Here is an 18,372-nt window from a genome sequence, read left to right on the forward strand (position 1 = left end):
GAATTTTCAAGGGGTCTACCCTGGTGGGAAGGTGGACAGAGTGGGCAGCACACATGGGCAGCCTTATCCCTGTGATGCATATAGATGCATATACATCTGACATGGACTTAGAACATGTGCTGCCGAAAGAGCTGACCACAACTCCCCACTGGCACAGCTACTGCAGGATCCTCGCTGCTCCCTGCAGGAGGGATGAAGACAACTGCTGCAGCTGCTGCTGCTCTCCCATTGTGCACCCTTTCCCAACAGCAGCCAGTCAGACACAATTTGTCCAAATACTCACTATGTCCTCATCTCTAAGGTACCAAAACTTGGGTTGGTCTAAGCTGACAAGAGTCCTACTTCTGTGTTTGTGTCCCTATCCTGCCTCTTTTTCCTCCATTAAATTTAGATTAAAATGCCACTGCTTTTTTTATCCGTGCTGTTTCTAAGCAGATGTTAAACTGGAAAGGCATTCTCCTCTAGAAATTAATCCAAAGCCTACAGAAAAACCAACTGTTGAAAACAGTGGACCTTAACAGTTCCACTGATTCAGCTCTTACCTGTCATCTGCCTTCTGCTGAACATTCAGAACAAGATCACAGATACAAAGTTCATCTTCACCACAGTCTTTAATAAAAGGAATCTAGGAAAAACAAAAACATTTCCTGAATGACAGGGCTCAACTTTTAACATGATCTGAAGACACTAGAGTGCAAACACCTTCAAGCTGAAGCACATTCTTGGTTTGCAGATAAGAAAATCCCTCTGAAGGACATTAAAAATCTTGACAAGTGAATGAGTGAACTGAATAATATGTTGCTACACGTCAACTGATCCAAGAACGGTACAGACAGGTTACTCTTCAATGACAACAAAGGTGGTGTAGTCAAATTAGTTTCATCTCTCTTCTATCCTTTTTACTCTCTTCAGTACCTTTTTACTGTAGAATAAACTGAAAGAATTCATCTTTGCCATCAACTAGAAGCTCACATCAATGGTGACTTGGCTGAACTGACATGCTTGTTATGTGCTAAGGTGGCTGATGTGTGTGTGCGAGCAAGCTCACGTAATACAGGCAAAAGTATGAAAGGAACCAGGCGACAGCCCTCCCTCCATGTGACTTGCACAGAGCACCAGTTTCACTTGCATGTACCTCTTGGGTGTTTGTGAGGGCCACACATTATGGATGTGGATGGCCATGCACTTCTGAATAGTCAATCTGCACACTTACGCTATAGGCCACAGATGCTGGAGAAGATATGTCCAGGACAGGGCTGGAGCCAGGATTTGCAAGACCAATGTCAATGCGCAAACTGAGAGAATTCACGGCATCTGAAGGCTCCTGTAAAACACACGTGGTTCAGATGATGGCTGCACAGAAAACGGGGTAAAATTGGTAATTTCTATTGTGAATTGAGAATGAGCAGTAAGATAATACTTGCTCTAAACAAGGAGAAGCAACAGTTCAAAGCTTCATTTCTTAAAGAAAATAATTTTGTGAGATTGACCAGTGTGGGCTCCTCTAGATTTAGAGTTTTCAGTGTGATTTCCATGATAAAACTGATTTTTTAGGATTCCTGGAGACTGTGCAGTCACAGTAACTACTAGGACTAAGGAACATGCAGATTTGTCTGCAGCCGTAGGAGCTGGTCCTCAAAGCCATCACCAGGTAGCTTTCATTCTCATCCAGCTGCAGAAGTCAAATTCCTATTCCACTCTGCCTTACCATCACAAAGAGCATCTGGGCCTGAGTGACACTAAACCACAGAAAATGCCATGTCTCCTCTTTTTTCAGTCCTGGATAAATAATCTTCTAGCCCTGTAGCTCACTGTTCCATATGGCACTAAATGTGATCAATAGGTCACTGCAAACCAGAGCAGGGACAGAAGTCATCTACCTGTCCTAATATCATGCAACAGAGCTTAAGGCAAGTCTCAGGGCTCTGTTCAGTTTTTTTGGCTCTGGATAAAAATGGAGACCTGCTTATTTTAATTTAATTCCTTGGTGTGTACCAGGGGTTAGGATGCATGCAAAATCTGCCTGAATGTTAGTTTGAAGACAATATCTCCATTAATGTTTTAGTTCTTACAAAAGAGTCTACTCAGAGGGAAATTAAAATCTATTTAAACTATAGACCATGGGCCCTATATTACACCAAAGCTGAATAGCACAATTAAGACCCCTCTTTTCTATCCTAAAAATCTGTACTGAATGTGACAGTTATTTGTTTCTATGAAATCATAATCTTATTATGTATTTTTCAGCTGGGGGGATTTGGGAAATATAAATAATTCAGTACACCATGCATGAAATTCACATTACAGACAAAAATTAATCCATGCCTTCCTCTGATCTTCTGTTATACAAGAGTGCTTGCAATTGTACTTACTTGTACACTGAAGACATCATGAACACAATTCTCTTCATGATGCACCACAAGATCCCTCTGCATGTACCTTTCATTATTTTCTTTGAAAAATCCTCTAGAAGTCACTCTGGAGGACTGGAGATCTGCATCCAATGTTGCATTGTACTTTATAGCTGCAGGAAGAATAACAGTACACTGTCGACTGAGCATGGTTGCCCATGATCTCATTACTATGCTCAATTTTATAGGGACCAGGCTTTCCAAACCACACTAAGAATTCCATGTTTTTCACAGCTAAACACAGAGCAGTTTCAAAATGAAAATACTTTCTCTTGTGTTTTCCAAAGCAGTCAAACAGGTTTGGGTCCTGATCTGCAAGAGGCACATCAAATGGCAATCAATCCAGCCTCCATTGCAGATGTCTGAGCCTGCAGCTCAGGCAAGAAGCCAGTCAGCAGGGCCAGGGTTACTCTAGATAAAGGGGCCTTCCAACAACACCACTGAACTCAGAGATGACTTTAAACAATCTGCATCTTCTCTTCAATCACATAATAATTTCTGCCACCCCCTCTTTGTTTTATGACTATTATGTTGTGAAAGTTCATTGTTATTTCATAGCTTAAAACCGTGAGTTCCTAAAGGCACTTTATGTAGCACTGAAGCAGTCCAACTGGTGTTGTCTGTGAGACTGAACTTAAAAACTTCATGGGAGCCCACTGCTGGTCACAGAAATATTCACTGTGCTCTGAAAAGAAGAGCTTCCTCCCACTGAAAACTGCTCTGACCCTCTGGAAAATATTTAGTTTTCTTTTTCTGACAAGGAAAAGTATGCAGCCTGCTGTTGTAAACAGAAGGTTGGATGAACCTAACTCCTCATGATTTGCATTTTTGGGGATTGTTGAACAACAAGGACACAGCTGTCCTCTATACTGTTAAATCCCCACTTTTCAGAGTATGGAGCCAGTGATGAATTAGGTCTTAAAAACACTTTCTCAAGCACTTAAGTGTTACATTGATTTTCTGATTCTTGACATTCAATCTAATACATATTTAGGCTCTCCATTACTCATTTAAATAATGGACTTTTGAAGAAATTAATATAAGACAAATCATCAAAATACTCTTACCCACTTGATTATTTTTCTTAGCAGGTCTAAATGAAGCCTGAAAACATATTTTGACAGTTATATCTGTACTCTTGTTCAGCAGACTGATTTTCTCGGGTTTAAATGAAGCAGTTATGGACACATTTGCAATGCCTCTTGACCTGAAAAATATATTTTAGAAGTTACATGGGGTTTTGAAGAACACTAGGTAACACAGAAGGTCTTGTCTAACACTGTAAATGTCAGTATTGATTCTTTTTGTTCCCAATGTAAATTTCTTTTAATGGCACTACTAAAATTATTTTTCCTTAGGTATACAAGAATTTGTTGATATCATTGCTTACAGTAATAATAATACGTATTTTCATGTCAAATTAATAGCTGATTGATGGCTTCATCCTATGCTCTAATCAATCCCTCAAGGTATCAGAGAATGAAGCTCTTGGCCTATTTTCCAAATAAGTAACCTTCTGCTCCTTTAGAGCTCTTCTGGGAAGGTGAGAGTGGGTAATTCTTCATTTTATTTAATAATCTAATTTTTCTGAAAAACAACTTTGATGTAATTAATCAAGATTTTGAAGAAAAGTTTCAAAGGAACTCTACATGTAAAAACAAACACTTTCATCAAAATGAAATGCATTAATCAGCCCGAATGTCGGAGTGAAAGAAGAATGAGCATCTTCATTAATCAAATCTCAATAAATGCTGGTACTTCAAGGAGCATAATTTTCTTTAATGAAATTCCCAGCAGCAGCAGCAGCAGCAGTCAAAAGTCCAAACTGACCATTCATTTTTAATTATCTTGTTTCATTACGAAAGAAGTAGCAATTCACTGATATTTTTCTTACAATGGGGAGCCTCAGGCATAAAGACAGGCAACAGATAGGAAAGGAAACAGCATTTGAATTTAGCTTTTCAAGCAAGGAGTGGAAATCACAGCCTACTTAGGCAGGCAGAAGATTTGGGTTCTGTGAAACCTTTTTTATATTTTGTGAAAGTACTCTGACTTCTGTGGCAAAGGCAATGTGCCATTAAAAATGTGTTTCTTGCCAGAACTAGTTGTCAACTCTCTATTACTGCTCTCTGTCCTTACCCTGCAGGACAACACTCCCCCCATACCAGGCTATCAGCCAGTAAAGGTCACAGAGGTTGTGTGAGACATGGCTTCATCTGTCTCAGGCTCAGCTGTCAAAATTATACTGTGGCTACTGAGGTACACAGCCTACTGTTAAAAACACCCTCCATCAAGCCCCACTTCCTGCTGCTGTCCCTTCCCTCAGGACAATGTGCCTGCACAGCAGTAGCAGGAAGATGTCTCCTGGCCCTCTCATTCCTGGTCAGGTCCCTCCCATCAGGGAGGGAAGCTCTGCCACCTGGTTTCCTCCCACATGCCTTGGCTCTGCCCTGTGTGCTGCCTTGGCTTTCAGTGGTTTAATGATAAACGCCTAAAAGAGATTTAGTTTAATGCTCTTTTTGAAGCTAGTTTTGATAGCAGTGATGAGGCAGTAAGTGTGCTAGCACTGAACATATGTAACAAAAGAGCTTTTAAATTTGCTTATTTTTCCTGTTTAATTAACTGCACCTTAAACTGCTGCATCTGAAGTACTAACTGCTTCCTTTCTAAGAAAGAGTATACTAACCATAGCACAACCACATTTCCATCAGCACCAACCGATATGTCAGTAATGCCATCGTCATCTAAGTCTCTATGGCCATCTACTGATCTTCCAAAGAATTGGAGCTTTTGTCCAAAAGCAGAATCCAATCCTAAGATTTTCTGGGAAAGAGAGTTTGGTTACTGAGTTTGCCAAAGCATGCTTAAGTCCATAGATAGTAGCCTAATTAATAGATTTTCACAGATACTCCCTGCATATGCAATGCATTGTTTAACAAAATGCATTTGTGCGTGTTTTCTCAGAAGCTTTTGCAGCACTTCTTTCTCCTCTATTGGAGCAAACAAAGGACTAGATTTTTCTGTCTTGGGAGCAGATCAACTGACTGCTGTATGCCAGATACAGCTGGAAACTTTTTCCATCTCACATTGAGCAACTCAAAGAATATGAAGCTTAATAGGAGTTCTGACAAATACTTGTTACAACCAGAAAATCTGCATAGAAAGTGACAATAAGATTACCATTATAGTATATATGAAGACCAGTGAAAGACTTTCCCTTTAATACTATGTATTTGTAATTTGCAGAGCTGGGATTTATCTAATCTTCATTGCTGTACATCAACACTAAAAACCTGAAAATAATGGTGTCAGTTTTAGGATAGTAGTTGACTTCACACTCAGGCATCAAAATGGCTCAGAATGAGCATCCTGCACATCCTTTTCCTCTATATGGTTCATTTATAACCACCACAACATCAGCCTGAATATGTTGACATGACAGCTGAAAGAGGGAGAGGCACAAAATGTGAAATAAACCATGAAAATAACAGTATTCCTTTAAGAGGTTGAAACAGTAGCCAATTAAAGCACAGAAAACCTTCTAGCAGATTTAAAGGCACTGAGTACAGCATTATGCAACACAGTTATTTACCTGAGAATATTTGGTACGTATAGTCTTTTGAAATCCATTATAAATGTAAATTGCTCCTGAGTTTTGGTTTTCCAGTGGTGCACCTATTACAACATCATTAGAACCATCCAAATCAATGTCTGCAAGTGCTGCAATTGCTGATCCAAAGCGTGCATTTTCTGATCCCTGTGGACCTTCCAAGAGTTCTTGTTGATCCAAGATTCTCTTTAAAAATTGAAAAGTAAGAAAAAGTAGAAACACAGCTATCATTGCACCAGCTTAGACCTAGGAGCAGCATCTATGTGCATTGTTTTTTGTTTCTGTTTTCCAGTACATTCCCCTCAGATAGCTCAACATTGAATTCCTTCCCCATTGTACTGGCCATTCAGTTTGCATTATGTCTCAAAGTCTTGGCAAGAATTACACAGCAAAATCAAAGCATGCTATGCAAAGTACTAACAGCAAATATAACCATATGTATGAAGCTTAAATGCCCTCTCTGTCCTCATCTGACTGTTCTGAAGTTTCACAATACATTGAAAAATACAGTTTCCAGTTTTGGATTACTGGTTTTTATGCAGAGGGAATGGAAATTATGTAACTGGACATAATTCTTTGAAATAGAAATGGAATTTCCTTACTAAACTAATGCAAAAAACATGTGTCCAAATGGTAAACTCCTGACCTCTCCAATGCCAATGAAGAAAGAAAGACTGGAGATCTTCATAGTTAAATAAACCCATTTACACTAGATTAAATGCAACTCTGGCAAATAGCATTCTCACCTTTAACTTCAGTTACCATACTGTGCTTAAAATTTTAGAAATAACAGCCAAGTTATTTATTAAAAATGACTAGTATTACTTGCGCAACGGGTACAACTTGCACAAATCCAGATTATTTTTAAAAAACATTAAAAGCACATTTCATTATTCTTTCCTATTTAAAATTTAAACCAAACATTTGAAAATAACTAAATATTGTAAGATAGCCTTCCAATTTATTTGGTTTTCAAAAGCAAAGAAAAACAAATCCTTTCATTTTTCTTTTCTTTCATATCTCATGTCTGATACCACAGGCAAAAAGACCAATGCCAGCTGCCAACTTTCACCTCCTCCATCTACGTTGAAATTGTTTTAGGGTAGTTTCCTGTTGCATCATGATGCTCTGACTGAGGTCCTGCTGAGGAGCACGGTCCTTCCTCTCTATTTATTTGATTGCAATTTACCTGGTAAAGAGATAATTTTCTGTTTTCTCTGATGGATGTCAGAGATTAATTTACTTTGCAGACATCCAGTGAATGAAAGACTGATTCAAAAATGCCAGAGGGCTCAGCTCTGAAAACACTACTATGGGTCTGAATAAAAAGTACTGTCAGTCAAGCATCAGACAAATAACTAAGCTTTACTGAATAGAGGGGACAACAAGAGTTATGGTAACCATCCAGTATTAGAATCTATGAAACAATGCAGAAAGCTGGTAAAAGAGCATTTCTTAGAACTGCTTTGGGAATACTGTCAGGCATTGAATACATTCACCAAAAACAAATGGCAAATTACTTAGCAAAAGCCTTGAGCTAGGTTTTTCAGAGATACAGCCAACCCATGCTATATTAGCATGAAGTACATTACCAGGACCAGGGAGACACTGAGAACACCAGGCCCCTGACCACTAACAGTGCTTAGCTACTGCCTTGCTCATTGGCTCCATTTTGGTCTGTTCCAGCTGCCTAATTCCCAGATTACACGCACAAGCAGCTCTGGGGCAAGTTTGCAGCTACTACTGAAAAGCAGAACGTGTAAGGCAGCATTGGAAAGGCCTCCACACACATCCCTCTAACCAGGAAGGCTTGGCAATATTCATCCCTGCCCTTATGCCACATCCCAGGATAAGCACATGCTCTGTTTCTTGTTAAAAAAAAAAAAAAAAAAAAAAGTCACTTGAAATATTTCTAACACTTTGAAAAGAAAAAGTCACTAAATAGTGACTTTGAGGATCTGGAGAGGCCAAAGGCCCTTCAGCATCCATGTGGCCAATCTGATTTGAAAGAAATTAGCCCTAAGTAATGCTGGCTTGAACCATTTTTACCTTTGTGATGGAAAACATGTATACTCTCCCTTCTTCCTTCTTTAGGTCATTCATAAACATTGGTGCACCCACAAGCAGCACATCTGTCACAGAATCTCTGTCGACATCCACTGAACACACCACACTGCCAAAGTAGGAGCCAATCTGAAATCAGAAGCAAATGGGCTGTTGCTGTATATGGTTTTTGTAAATTATGTTTTAGCCCCTGATCCAGAAAACTTACATCCAGTTATATCCCAATGCTACTGAATGTTGATGAATTTAATTACTCTGTAGCATACTCCATTATTGGAAGAATAATATTCTTACAAATATTTCACTATTTCTGTCCCATAGTCGCTGCTATGGCTTTACCTCTCAGCAATACAAATACCAACAGAAAGTAAGATATGGGAGGTATTTATTTTTCTATAACTGCACATGAACTACCCAGCCTCTGATCTAATCTCAGATTTGTCCTAAAGATGATACCAAAACCACCTAAAACCATTCCTCTTTTCCAAAGAGAAAAAGAGATTGAGCTTCTATATCTGTCTTCTTCTGTCATCTACTTCACAATTTCTCAGACAGAGCAGAGTTTACTGAGTATCTCCTGATTTGAATTTTTGACAGAAGAATACATTAGTTAGAATTGTATATTATCTTTTGCCACTAATTGGATGACTTCCTAAAATACTGTTTAAGAGCAACAGCTAACCTCATTTAAATAGTCTAGTGGCAGAGAAAAGTTCAAGTGGATTTTAAATGCTTTGAGACAAAGAGGAATTTTCAAAACAAATTGCAATTTACTGCTGGGTCAATAAAAAAAGATTCCTGAAAGTCTGTATTCATGACCAAAATATACTTGCCTGCTCGCCTCTCTGTGACTGCACAATTGCAACATTACCATCACTGTCAACATTATAAACCACCACTCTGCCAGTGTAGTTGGATCTTGGTGCGCCAGCAACAAAATAGACAGAGCTCATAGTTGAGAGAACAGCAACAGAATAACCTGGGTATAGAAGTCAACATTTAACATATGTAAGAGATCGTTAATTACAGTTTATCAATTGGTTATCCATAAAGGCACAGAGGATGAGTCAGTCTGGTATGTTAATTGCACACAGTGATGATTCCAGATGGGAAGTTATGCTGTCACATATGCATAAAATTTGCAATATTCTCCTGGAGAGAACAATGACACACAGATCAAGCTGAAGCAGGTTTACAGAATAATACAATAGCTTAGCCTATTCAGTAAAATGTAGACCACAAAAATGTCATGCTTGTGAAGGAGACAGGAAAAAAAAAAAACATGCAAAGAGTATCCTTGGAAAGAAGAAATAAACATGAGATGACTGTTTGAACCAGACTTCAAACTAGGGAGCAACACCTAGCTTCTGCAAAGTTTGCAGCGCATTTTCCCACAGCTCACTAAACCACAGGCCAGTGGTTTGTCTGAATAGAAGAGGCTACACTAACAGCTTGCTAGCTGAAGGGTTGATTGAACTTCTTTGAACATTTTAATCCTCATTACCATTATTCTAGCATTTATTTGCTTTCAGGAAACGTCATTTAATACCTGTAAAAATGTAAATGTGTTAGCAGTATAAACGTAGCATTAGTGCATACTTCAGATTTCTGTGGTTTAGTTCCAGCAAATTTATTTTAAGCAACGAAAACAAAGTCATCCTTTATAAAGTCTACAGTTAAACTCAATCACAAAATGCCAGTGATGGGACACAATATGCAGATCTTTAGCAAGTAGCAGAACAATATGAGGAGCACAGTCTAAAAGGATTATGCCTTGCTCTTTACATCACACCAGCCTAATTCAGATTTTTTGTTCAGATACAAGGTGAGAACAACTTTTGTGACTGGAAGTTCAATGAGCAACAAAATGAGATTTTATTCTGCAAGTTAAGTACACACCTTCCTAATCAACACAGAATACAATAATTTGAAGTGAGTGGGTGCCATGCAGAGCAGGGTGGCAGAACAGGCTGTGATGTTTTAGCAGCTCCTTAACTTATGCTCTCCCAAGCAGAAGTGGTCTTTCTCTGGTGAAAGAGAGCTGGGATGGGGAGCTCCTACTGGAGGACAGAAAGTGGAGGAGAAATAAAGGCCACAACATTGTTTGCTCCAGAAAGATTAATGTAAATACACTGAAACTGCCTTGTAGAGAAAGGAAAATACCTGAGTTTTTAAAAATTATTAAGAAAATGAAGTAAGGGAAAGTCGGAAGAGATCATACATGCAAAAGAGCTGCTGCTTATTTGCTTGGGTTTAGATTTATTCACTTTGTTGGATGGAAGTAATGCTGAGCCATAGGGGGAAAAAAAGATTATGTTCATTGCAAAGAGAGGAAATTATTAAATACCTTTAAGAATGAGAAAGTCATAGATGCTTAATGTAGTACCATTATTCAGGGATGAAACAGCAGAACAGGCATATTGAAGATTTACCGGAAGCAGTTCAATGAACTGAGAATACAGACAGGCTTTACTGGGTCACAAAAGCATGTCAAAAATACATATGGAGATTATAACTAAAATCTCTATTAAGTGGTAGTAATATTAAAAACCTATAAACTGAACTGGAAAAGGCTAAGAAAACAGCAAGCACATATAAAACAATAGAAAGTCAATCACCTTCTCATCCACATCGAACTGGGGAAGAAGCAACTCATAATGATCAGTGTAATTCATTAAGCAGCCCTTTCAAATCCCACAATTTATTTTGTCTCTGTAACTGTGCTGGTTTTGGCTGGAATACAGTTAATTTTCTTCACAGCAGCTGGTGTGGAGCTGTGATTTGGATTTATGATAGCAACAGTGTTGATAACACAGGGATGTTTTAGTTACTACTGACAGTGTCAAGGCCTTTTTTGCTCCTCCGTGTGTCCCAGCAGCGAGGAGGCTGGGAGGGCTCGCAGGGAGCTGGGAGGGAACACAGCCAGGGCAGCTGCCCTGGAATGGCTGCAGGGGTATCCCAGTCCATGTGCTGGCACACTCAGCCTATAAAGCTGGAGGAGGAAGGAGGGGATGTTCAGGGTGATGGCATTTGACTTCCCAAGTCACAGTTGTGTGTGTTGGAGCCCTGCTGTCCTGGAGATGGCTGAACGACCTGTCTGCCCACGGAAAGTGGTGAATAAATCCCCTTGATTTGCTTTGTTTGCATGTTTGACTTTCACTTTATCTGTCTGTATCTCAACCCAGAAGTTCATTCACTTTGACTCTTCTAACTCTCCTGCATTCTCACTCCCCTTAAGAGGACTGACTGAGCGGCTGCTTAGCTGCTAGCTGGGGTTAAACCACAGCAGGCACAAAGACTGATTTTTTTTTCAGCTTACCACTTTGATATTAGTAGGACTTAAAAATAATTCAAGTTTTTATTCAATGAACTGTTGACTAGTAAAAAATAATCCTTTTTGACCAAAAATTCTTTTCACATTCTGAAATAATTTCTTAACACAAATCTGGCTAGGGGAGAACTTTCCAACTTCTTTAATATCTTAATCAAGGTTTCATATATTTCCAGATTTGTATTTCAACCCCTTACCTAGATATGAGCTATGATTTCTGTCCTGTAGAATCTTCTCAAACACATGGCTTGGAAAGGTGGTGGCTCTGTCTGAAGACTCCTGAACTACTGTTCCACTCCAGTCATAGGCCCCAACTGCACCCAGCAGCAGAACATCCTTTAAAAAAATAAAAGTCTACATTTTAGAACTACCTGATTTAGAAAAAGTGTGAGCAAAGCTGAAGGTTCTGTGCATAATCTCCTACATCACTGTGTTTAAGGCAGTAAAGCCTGCAGGCAGCTGACTGGAGCTGCTCCTAGTTGCTCCCTACATGCAGGAGTTTACTGCCCCATTAAAAGGCATTATCACCCTTTGACTGCAAGAGGGTAAGTGACTGCTTTAGTTCCAGTGGCACTGCAACTCATGATAAAATGGGTTTATTTTAACACTGATCATTTCTTATGTCTGTCCACGCTGGGGTTGGGCTTACTAAGTCCATGCTTTTGTGCACCCATGATCCTCGTAAGACTGAGGATGACACAAATGCAGCTGTACAAAAAAGCTAAAGGTCCTTTTCTTGACAGCAAATGCGCCAATGACAGCACACAAAAGCTGATGTGAATAGGTATGGTTAATTCTTTATGAAAGATGTTCCTGAGAGAACAGTTAAATCTAAAATCCAAATTAGCATGGCTGATTATGCAGAATGCTTCATACAGAAACACTTATCTTGTACATAGAAAACAAACATAGTTTAGTTTATTCAAGTTATTAAAATTCTTCACTAAACTGACATACTGTTACAGAAAACTGCAATAAAATTGAATGTGTCATTTTCCTGATAAAATGCCCATATGTTTCTCTTTTTTTTTCCATTTCTTAGCATCAACTGCTTCATAATTCAAAACTTCAATTTATGCAAATACAAATGACTTATAAAAATTATTTTATTCATCTTTAAGGGTTATGAGAAAGAAACAACCTTCTTGTATTTTCAGTTGAAAGCTGATTGAACCATATTTGGATTTTACAAGGAGGACTTATCTGATAATCTTAAAATTTATTAGCACTAAAATATATCTGATTTTTTGGTTCTAATTTTTAAGTGAAATACACTTTAAACAAATATAATTAATTTTGTAATTTATAGAGAAATTATTTTCAGATTTGATTTATTTATATTTTGGTGGCTGCCTGCCAGCTTTACAATATAGCTAGTCACAAGGAGGAATTAAATTTTTCCTGCTACATGAACTCAGAAATCACTGAAATCATTGTATTAACACATCTCAAAATTAACACATGAAACAAATTACAATATAATTATACTTATTAATATATATTCAAGTAAAAAAAAATTAAAGGATAATTTGATATTCTGCATGTAAAATGTTCTTAAAATTGGACATTGTGTTTTTATTTCTCTTTTCTTACATTCATGTATATGTACATCTATTTGTATCAATAAATAATTAAACTCACATACCTTTTTCTGTGAGTAAGATGCACTGAAGCCCACCTGTGACATTTCCATTTGGAAAGTATCACCTTGATCAGTACCTGGTAAAACAGATAGGTATATATGGTTATCTCTATGTAACCACACAAAATCCAGTCTTGCTGCCTCTGAGTTTAGCTATATAGGGGCTGTGTATATCCACCAATTTGGCTAAAGCATTTACAAGCAATGGAAATCAGAGCTGGTAAACTGTAGAAAATTTGGAGGATTTAATGGCAAATTGATGAGATAGAGCCAAGAGCCATGCTATAAGTCTCTTCCAAGAAAAGGGCAGAAGATGATGGTCAAGATGGTTTGGATCAGTTTGCACAGACTTGCCATTGTGGTTGGTCCATTTTTGTGTTAACTAGGAAGCATTAATACCCTGAAATTAACAACTTTAATGACTGTATATTCACAACTTCCAAACAGAATAGAATTTTTTTACTTTCGTATAGGACTCCTAAACAACTGTTGCAATTGTCTTGAGAAATGCTGTGAGATCCATTTCCTAAGGTAGATGGATAGGAATTCAGTGGGAGTACTCAGTAAAAAGACCTATTCCCTTGCTTTGAGCAGCATCATGGGCCTAGCAAAGAATAAATTAAGGTGAAAGAGAAGGGAAGATTCCTTCTTGAGCACAGGAAAGTGGTAGACATAAGCTTCTTAGAGAACAGACAGCAAGTTACACACCTCCAAGGCAAGGTCTGAATTTAAGTTAAATTTAAAAGCTGGCTTTTGGGACAGCCAAAGTTTCTCTGTGTCACCTCTGCAACACCTTCCTCTGAGCAATACACAGGAGTGTGGGTGGTGCTAGGGAGGGGGCCTGACAGGCACTACACAAATTGCATTTTCAGTTCTGTAATAAGCAACCTAGTCTTCTAGTTCATTTTGTATGGGTTGTGGGTTTGGTTTTTTTATTGTGTTTTTTGTTTGTTTTGGGGTTTTGTTGTTTTTTTTTTTTTTTTGATGGTATGGCTTTTTTTTGTTTTGTTTTGAATTTAAAAATAGCTTAGGATTCACACAGGTGAAGCTCATAAGCATACAGACACCCTTATTCTCCTGGTAGTAACAAATATATTTGGTTGCATGTGGAAAAGTCCCCATGCCTGAAGCTCATGACATGACAGAAATTTTCATTAGCTGGGGAATGTTTTCTCCAAACCTCATAAATTAACTTAAGGTTCAGGCTAATTAGGGGTGGAGCAGCTGGGGGAACACCTGTGAAAACCAGAGGCCACCTGAGAACAGAAGAGCAGGCAGAAGCCTGCAATTCCAGCTACCCCTCATTTTCACAATACTGCACTAAACGGAAGCTAAATAAAATCCTAGGCTCATCAGCTGGGAGAATCAGATCTAAATTTTCAAGGACATTGAGCATTTTACCTTCTATACTAAAAATGCGTTCTCCAAGCGTTCCTGCTTCTTCCAGTAGTGCAGCCTCAGATGACACATTGAAGAAATACTTCTCTGTTGGGTGACTAGCAATTCCCTTGATTTCTTTAATTAAGTTTTTAGTGTCAAGCTCATGCCTTATTAAGTATCCCAAAACCTTGTGTAAAGAAACAAACAAACAGCAAAATAAGAGGAGAGAAAGAGAGATCATGGTCCTACTCCATTTCTTCCTGTATTATTTTAGCAAATATTCTACATAGTTTAAAAAAAGTTACCTTGTTCATATTACTGAATTGCTCATTAGAGTTCATTCCTATGCAAAGGACCATTCAGATAGGAAAAGCATATAAGGCCTGACAAGGGAGAAAATCACTGAAGTTGCTCAGGCAATTAAATTGCTTTTTCAGCCAGTGAAAAGACCAGTATTTCCCTCAGTTCAGAGGATTAATTTGCCTTTGCTTCAGTCTCACCAATGTAACAATGTGTGCATTACATACCACTTTTGTATAGAACTTGTAGATGACACATACATAGCAAAACAATCTTTCAAACATGAAGTAATGTATAATTTCAGAATTACTTACAGCAATGCCAAATCTGGTTATATTGTCTTCATTGCATTTACCTATCACTGTTTTCAGTCTGGAGCCATCATGTGATTCACCGTCTGTCACAACAACCATGACCTTTGTGGCTGTCGGGCGTCCTCCCGACTCAGCTGAGAAGGCATACTGTCTGTTATAAAACATTGGGTTTATCACACATCAATCCATCATGGATGGAATCCAGCACATTCACTGTAATGGATATGTCCATCACTGAATTAGAACAAGTTGGTTCTGTAGTGCATAAGAAATGTAACCAAAGAAGCAGAAAAAAAAAAAAAGTAGGACTGGAAGGACTGGGTGGTGTTTCTGATAAAAATGTAAATTCCAGGGAAAACAGTATTTTTTTTTTTGGTACAAATATTTCTAAATGAAAAGGGGATTGTATCAGAACTATTAAAGTTTTACGACACCAGGAATTGGCATCATCAAGCTCATACAAAAATGGAACAGAATTAATAATAGGCTTCTCAATAGTACTGCAAATATTGACTCCACTGACAGCTGAGCCTGTTTCCTAAACCAAATTCTCAAGTTCATTTGATTCAGCATGTATTTTGGCCTACCGTTCTGTACTTCATAAAACTTCAAAACAGGACCTTCTTGTTGAGAAATCAATTTGGTTTGTATATGTATTCCGAGTCATTAAACACTGGTTTAAATTTTCCCTGTTGTTTTCACATTCATGGTGCTGCAGTGATAAGCTGACAACAGACAAGAGATTTTATTTTCTCTGCAATCAACCAAAGCCTGATCTGCAAACACAAATATTACTGGGCCCACCGAATCCCTGGATAAACTTTGCTTCTTTCAGTGCTTTGTATCTTTCCCAAAACCTTGTCCACTCTGACGCACTGTCATGTTTACAGATCTGTGACATAACAAGCAATTCTAGTTGGGTGCTAGAATTCCTTTAGAGTACAGTTGAAGCCAATGGTTAACAATATGCTTTTCAGCAATTCTAGTTTACATATTCCCATACCAGTCTGTATGGGACACTGTAAATGTACCTGATGGATTCTGCCTAGTGCTGGGAACCTACTCCAGAGGCCCTGGGCACATGGACTTCCAGTGGGAATCAAGTCCAAGATGTTCTCATTGCCATGTAAGGTAAGTTACAACAGTTGCACAGTAGATCATCAATGCATCTCACCTGGCATTATCAATGGCTTTGAAAGTATTAGTGAGATCTCCTCCCTTCTGAGATGTTTTCTCCATTGCTTTAACAACCTCATCCTTGGTTTGATATGTATTCAAGTTGAAGACTACTCGGGGATCATTCGCGTACTGAATTAGACCCACCTATGCAATAAAAAAAATGGTGTTAGATTATGATGATTTACAGTTACTTACATAGAATCATGGTGCTTACTTATTATGCATCAGGTTGGTGTAAAAGGTCTGCAAATGCACAGTTCTCTTTCAACACATATAAAACCAATTAATATTAACACATTTGAAAAGCAAAGAAAGCTAAAATGCTCTTGCACTTTGTATCATTTGTTATGGACTACAGTATGTTACTGCAAATGATCTGAAATAGTAGACATTAAATGTTTGCTTGGTTACTTCTGGAAGGGCTGATGGATAGCAATAATACAAGGAGCTCTGGGAAAAAAGAGAAAATAGCAACAGTTCTACAAGCTGACAACACCTCAGTCTGATCTCTTCTAAGGAAGTCCTAGAGGTTAGTTACTTTACAGCACTGCAAACCCTACTTGTTTTTAATATAGGTGAAGCTAAAGATGTAAGATAAGATGTGCATTTAAAAGGAAGGCAAAAAAAAGAAGATGCTAAAGGTGAGGTTCAGAAAGAACTGAGCAGGAAGCCTAGCTTTTAAGCACCTCACTTCCAAAGTAGCCCAAGGAAGAAGGCAGCCTTTGGGAGAGAGATTTCCAGTGCCTCAGTCTTTGTTCTCAGAACTGTTTAGGGAAAATGGACAACTGTAAAGACAGAAGATGTTTAAAACAAAAAATGCAATAAAATTTTCCTTACCATCATCAACTCAAAAAGAAAAAAAAAAAAAAAACAAACTCAAAGATCAGTGAGTAAACCGGCAGGAAAAGTTCCTGTTTTAAAGATGCAGCAGTTGGAAAGTAAGAGTTGTATGAAAAGTCCATTAAAAGTCTGTTCTACTTTTATCACATCCCCAAAGGCTATTTTCAACTACTTTTACATCTATTGTGTGAAAGAGATCTGACTCCCCTAGATACAACATAGACTTCTATTTCAGTTAATTTAGATTTTGGACCAATGACTAATTCCTTTTGAAATAGGATAACCATGAGATAAAATTCCCAACATTGAGTAGGATAACTGTGTAATCTGTGGCTTTGAGTGAGGTACTGTAGTTACACAAAATCACGCTTAGTTTCCTTTAAAATTGTTTGGGTTTTTTTGGTCTTTCTCAAATATGCCTTTGACTTACCTGGGTCTTGTTAACGCCTATGTCTAAGCCTTGGACAAATTTTTTCAAAAATGCCCGCACTGCATCCCAGGGATAAATGCTGTTTGACTCATCACAAACCACCACAACATCTATAACAGAGGAACACTCTAAAACAAAAATAAGAAGTGGACATTAAATGCATTTCGAATCTCAGTATACTCCTCAGCTAAATCCAGAGGTGCATATTCACATAGGCAACACTTCAGATCAGGAGGCTTTGCCAGAATGAGGACTCAATAAGAGCATATGGAGGTTTCAAGCCTGCGCTGGTGTGATGCCTTTGAATACAGAGGACTAAGAGCACATTTACATCAGCATCAGAGCACAATTATTCAGCCTTTACATACAGATCCCAGGATTTTGCTTTTAGCACATACCTTTTTTTTTTTTTTTTTTTTTTTAAGAAATCAAAATGAACAGTCCCCAACACACAGTTATCTCTTGATTTTGTTTGATATGTTTGGTTTTGGTGTTTTTTTTTTTTTTAAATTGAATGTATTTTGTACATGTTGCCTTACTTTGAACAGCTGGAGAAAAGCTTCTTAAGATCTCAAAACTTGGACTGATTTCAGAACAAACTCCTGTTGCATAGTATTGTCTTCCACACTGCTGTGCCCACAAGGGACCACAAGTCTTGAAAAAAATAACAACAAAAAGAAACAATAAAAACAACAAATACTTGTCTCATCTATACACAAAACCGCCTCAAACAGGACGACAGGCGTATAGGACCAGCGAAGCTCTCTGGGGTTACGGGGCCAGCCAGCGCCGCCCTTTCACACAGTTCCCCACGGAGAGGAATTCCTGCCGGGGGTCCCACGCCCATCCCGCCCACCCGCGCTGCAGCGAC

At 38.4% G+C, this 18,372-nt stretch overlaps 1 protein-coding gene across 1 annotated transcript in view; it reads right to left on the bottom strand.

Moving 5' to 3' along the window:
- ITGA2 (integrin subunit alpha 2) overlaps window positions 1–18,372 on the bottom strand; it is a 68,654-nt gene that overhangs the window by 18,996 nt on the left and 31,286 nt on the right. The window contains exons 5-19 of the mRNA XM_041424607.1: window positions 18,041–18,155; window positions 17,502–17,629; window positions 16,227–16,375; window positions 15,053–15,203; window positions 14,460–14,625; window positions 13,062–13,135; window positions 11,614–11,752; window positions 8,919–9,064; window positions 8,071–8,214; window positions 6,004–6,207; window positions 5,098–5,234; window positions 3,479–3,618; window positions 2,373–2,524; window positions 1,214–1,324; window positions 543–625 (exon numbers count right to left, since the gene is read on the bottom strand). Of these exons, the coding sequence (XP_041280541.1) occupies window positions 543–625; window positions 1,214–1,324; window positions 2,373–2,524; window positions 3,479–3,618; window positions 5,098–5,234; window positions 6,004–6,207; window positions 8,071–8,214; window positions 8,919–9,064; window positions 11,614–11,752; window positions 13,062–13,135; window positions 14,460–14,625; window positions 15,053–15,203; window positions 16,227–16,375; window positions 17,502–17,629; window positions 18,041–18,155 (2,039 nt within the window). The remainder of the gene's footprint in view (window positions 1–542; window positions 626–1,213; window positions 1,325–2,372; window positions 2,525–3,478; window positions 3,619–5,097; window positions 5,235–6,003; window positions 6,208–8,070; window positions 8,215–8,918; window positions 9,065–11,613; window positions 11,753–13,061; window positions 13,136–14,459; window positions 14,626–15,052; window positions 15,204–16,226; window positions 16,376–17,501; window positions 17,630–18,040; window positions 18,156–18,372) is intronic.

Source organism: Onychostruthus taczanowskii, unplaced genomic scaffold (assembly GCF_017590055.1).
Source record: "Onychostruthus taczanowskii isolate IOZ18803 unplaced genomic scaffold, ASM1759005v1 scaffold83, whole genome shotgun sequence".
Taxonomy (NCBI): domain Eukaryota; kingdom Metazoa; phylum Chordata; class Aves; order Passeriformes; family Passeridae; genus Onychostruthus; species Onychostruthus taczanowskii.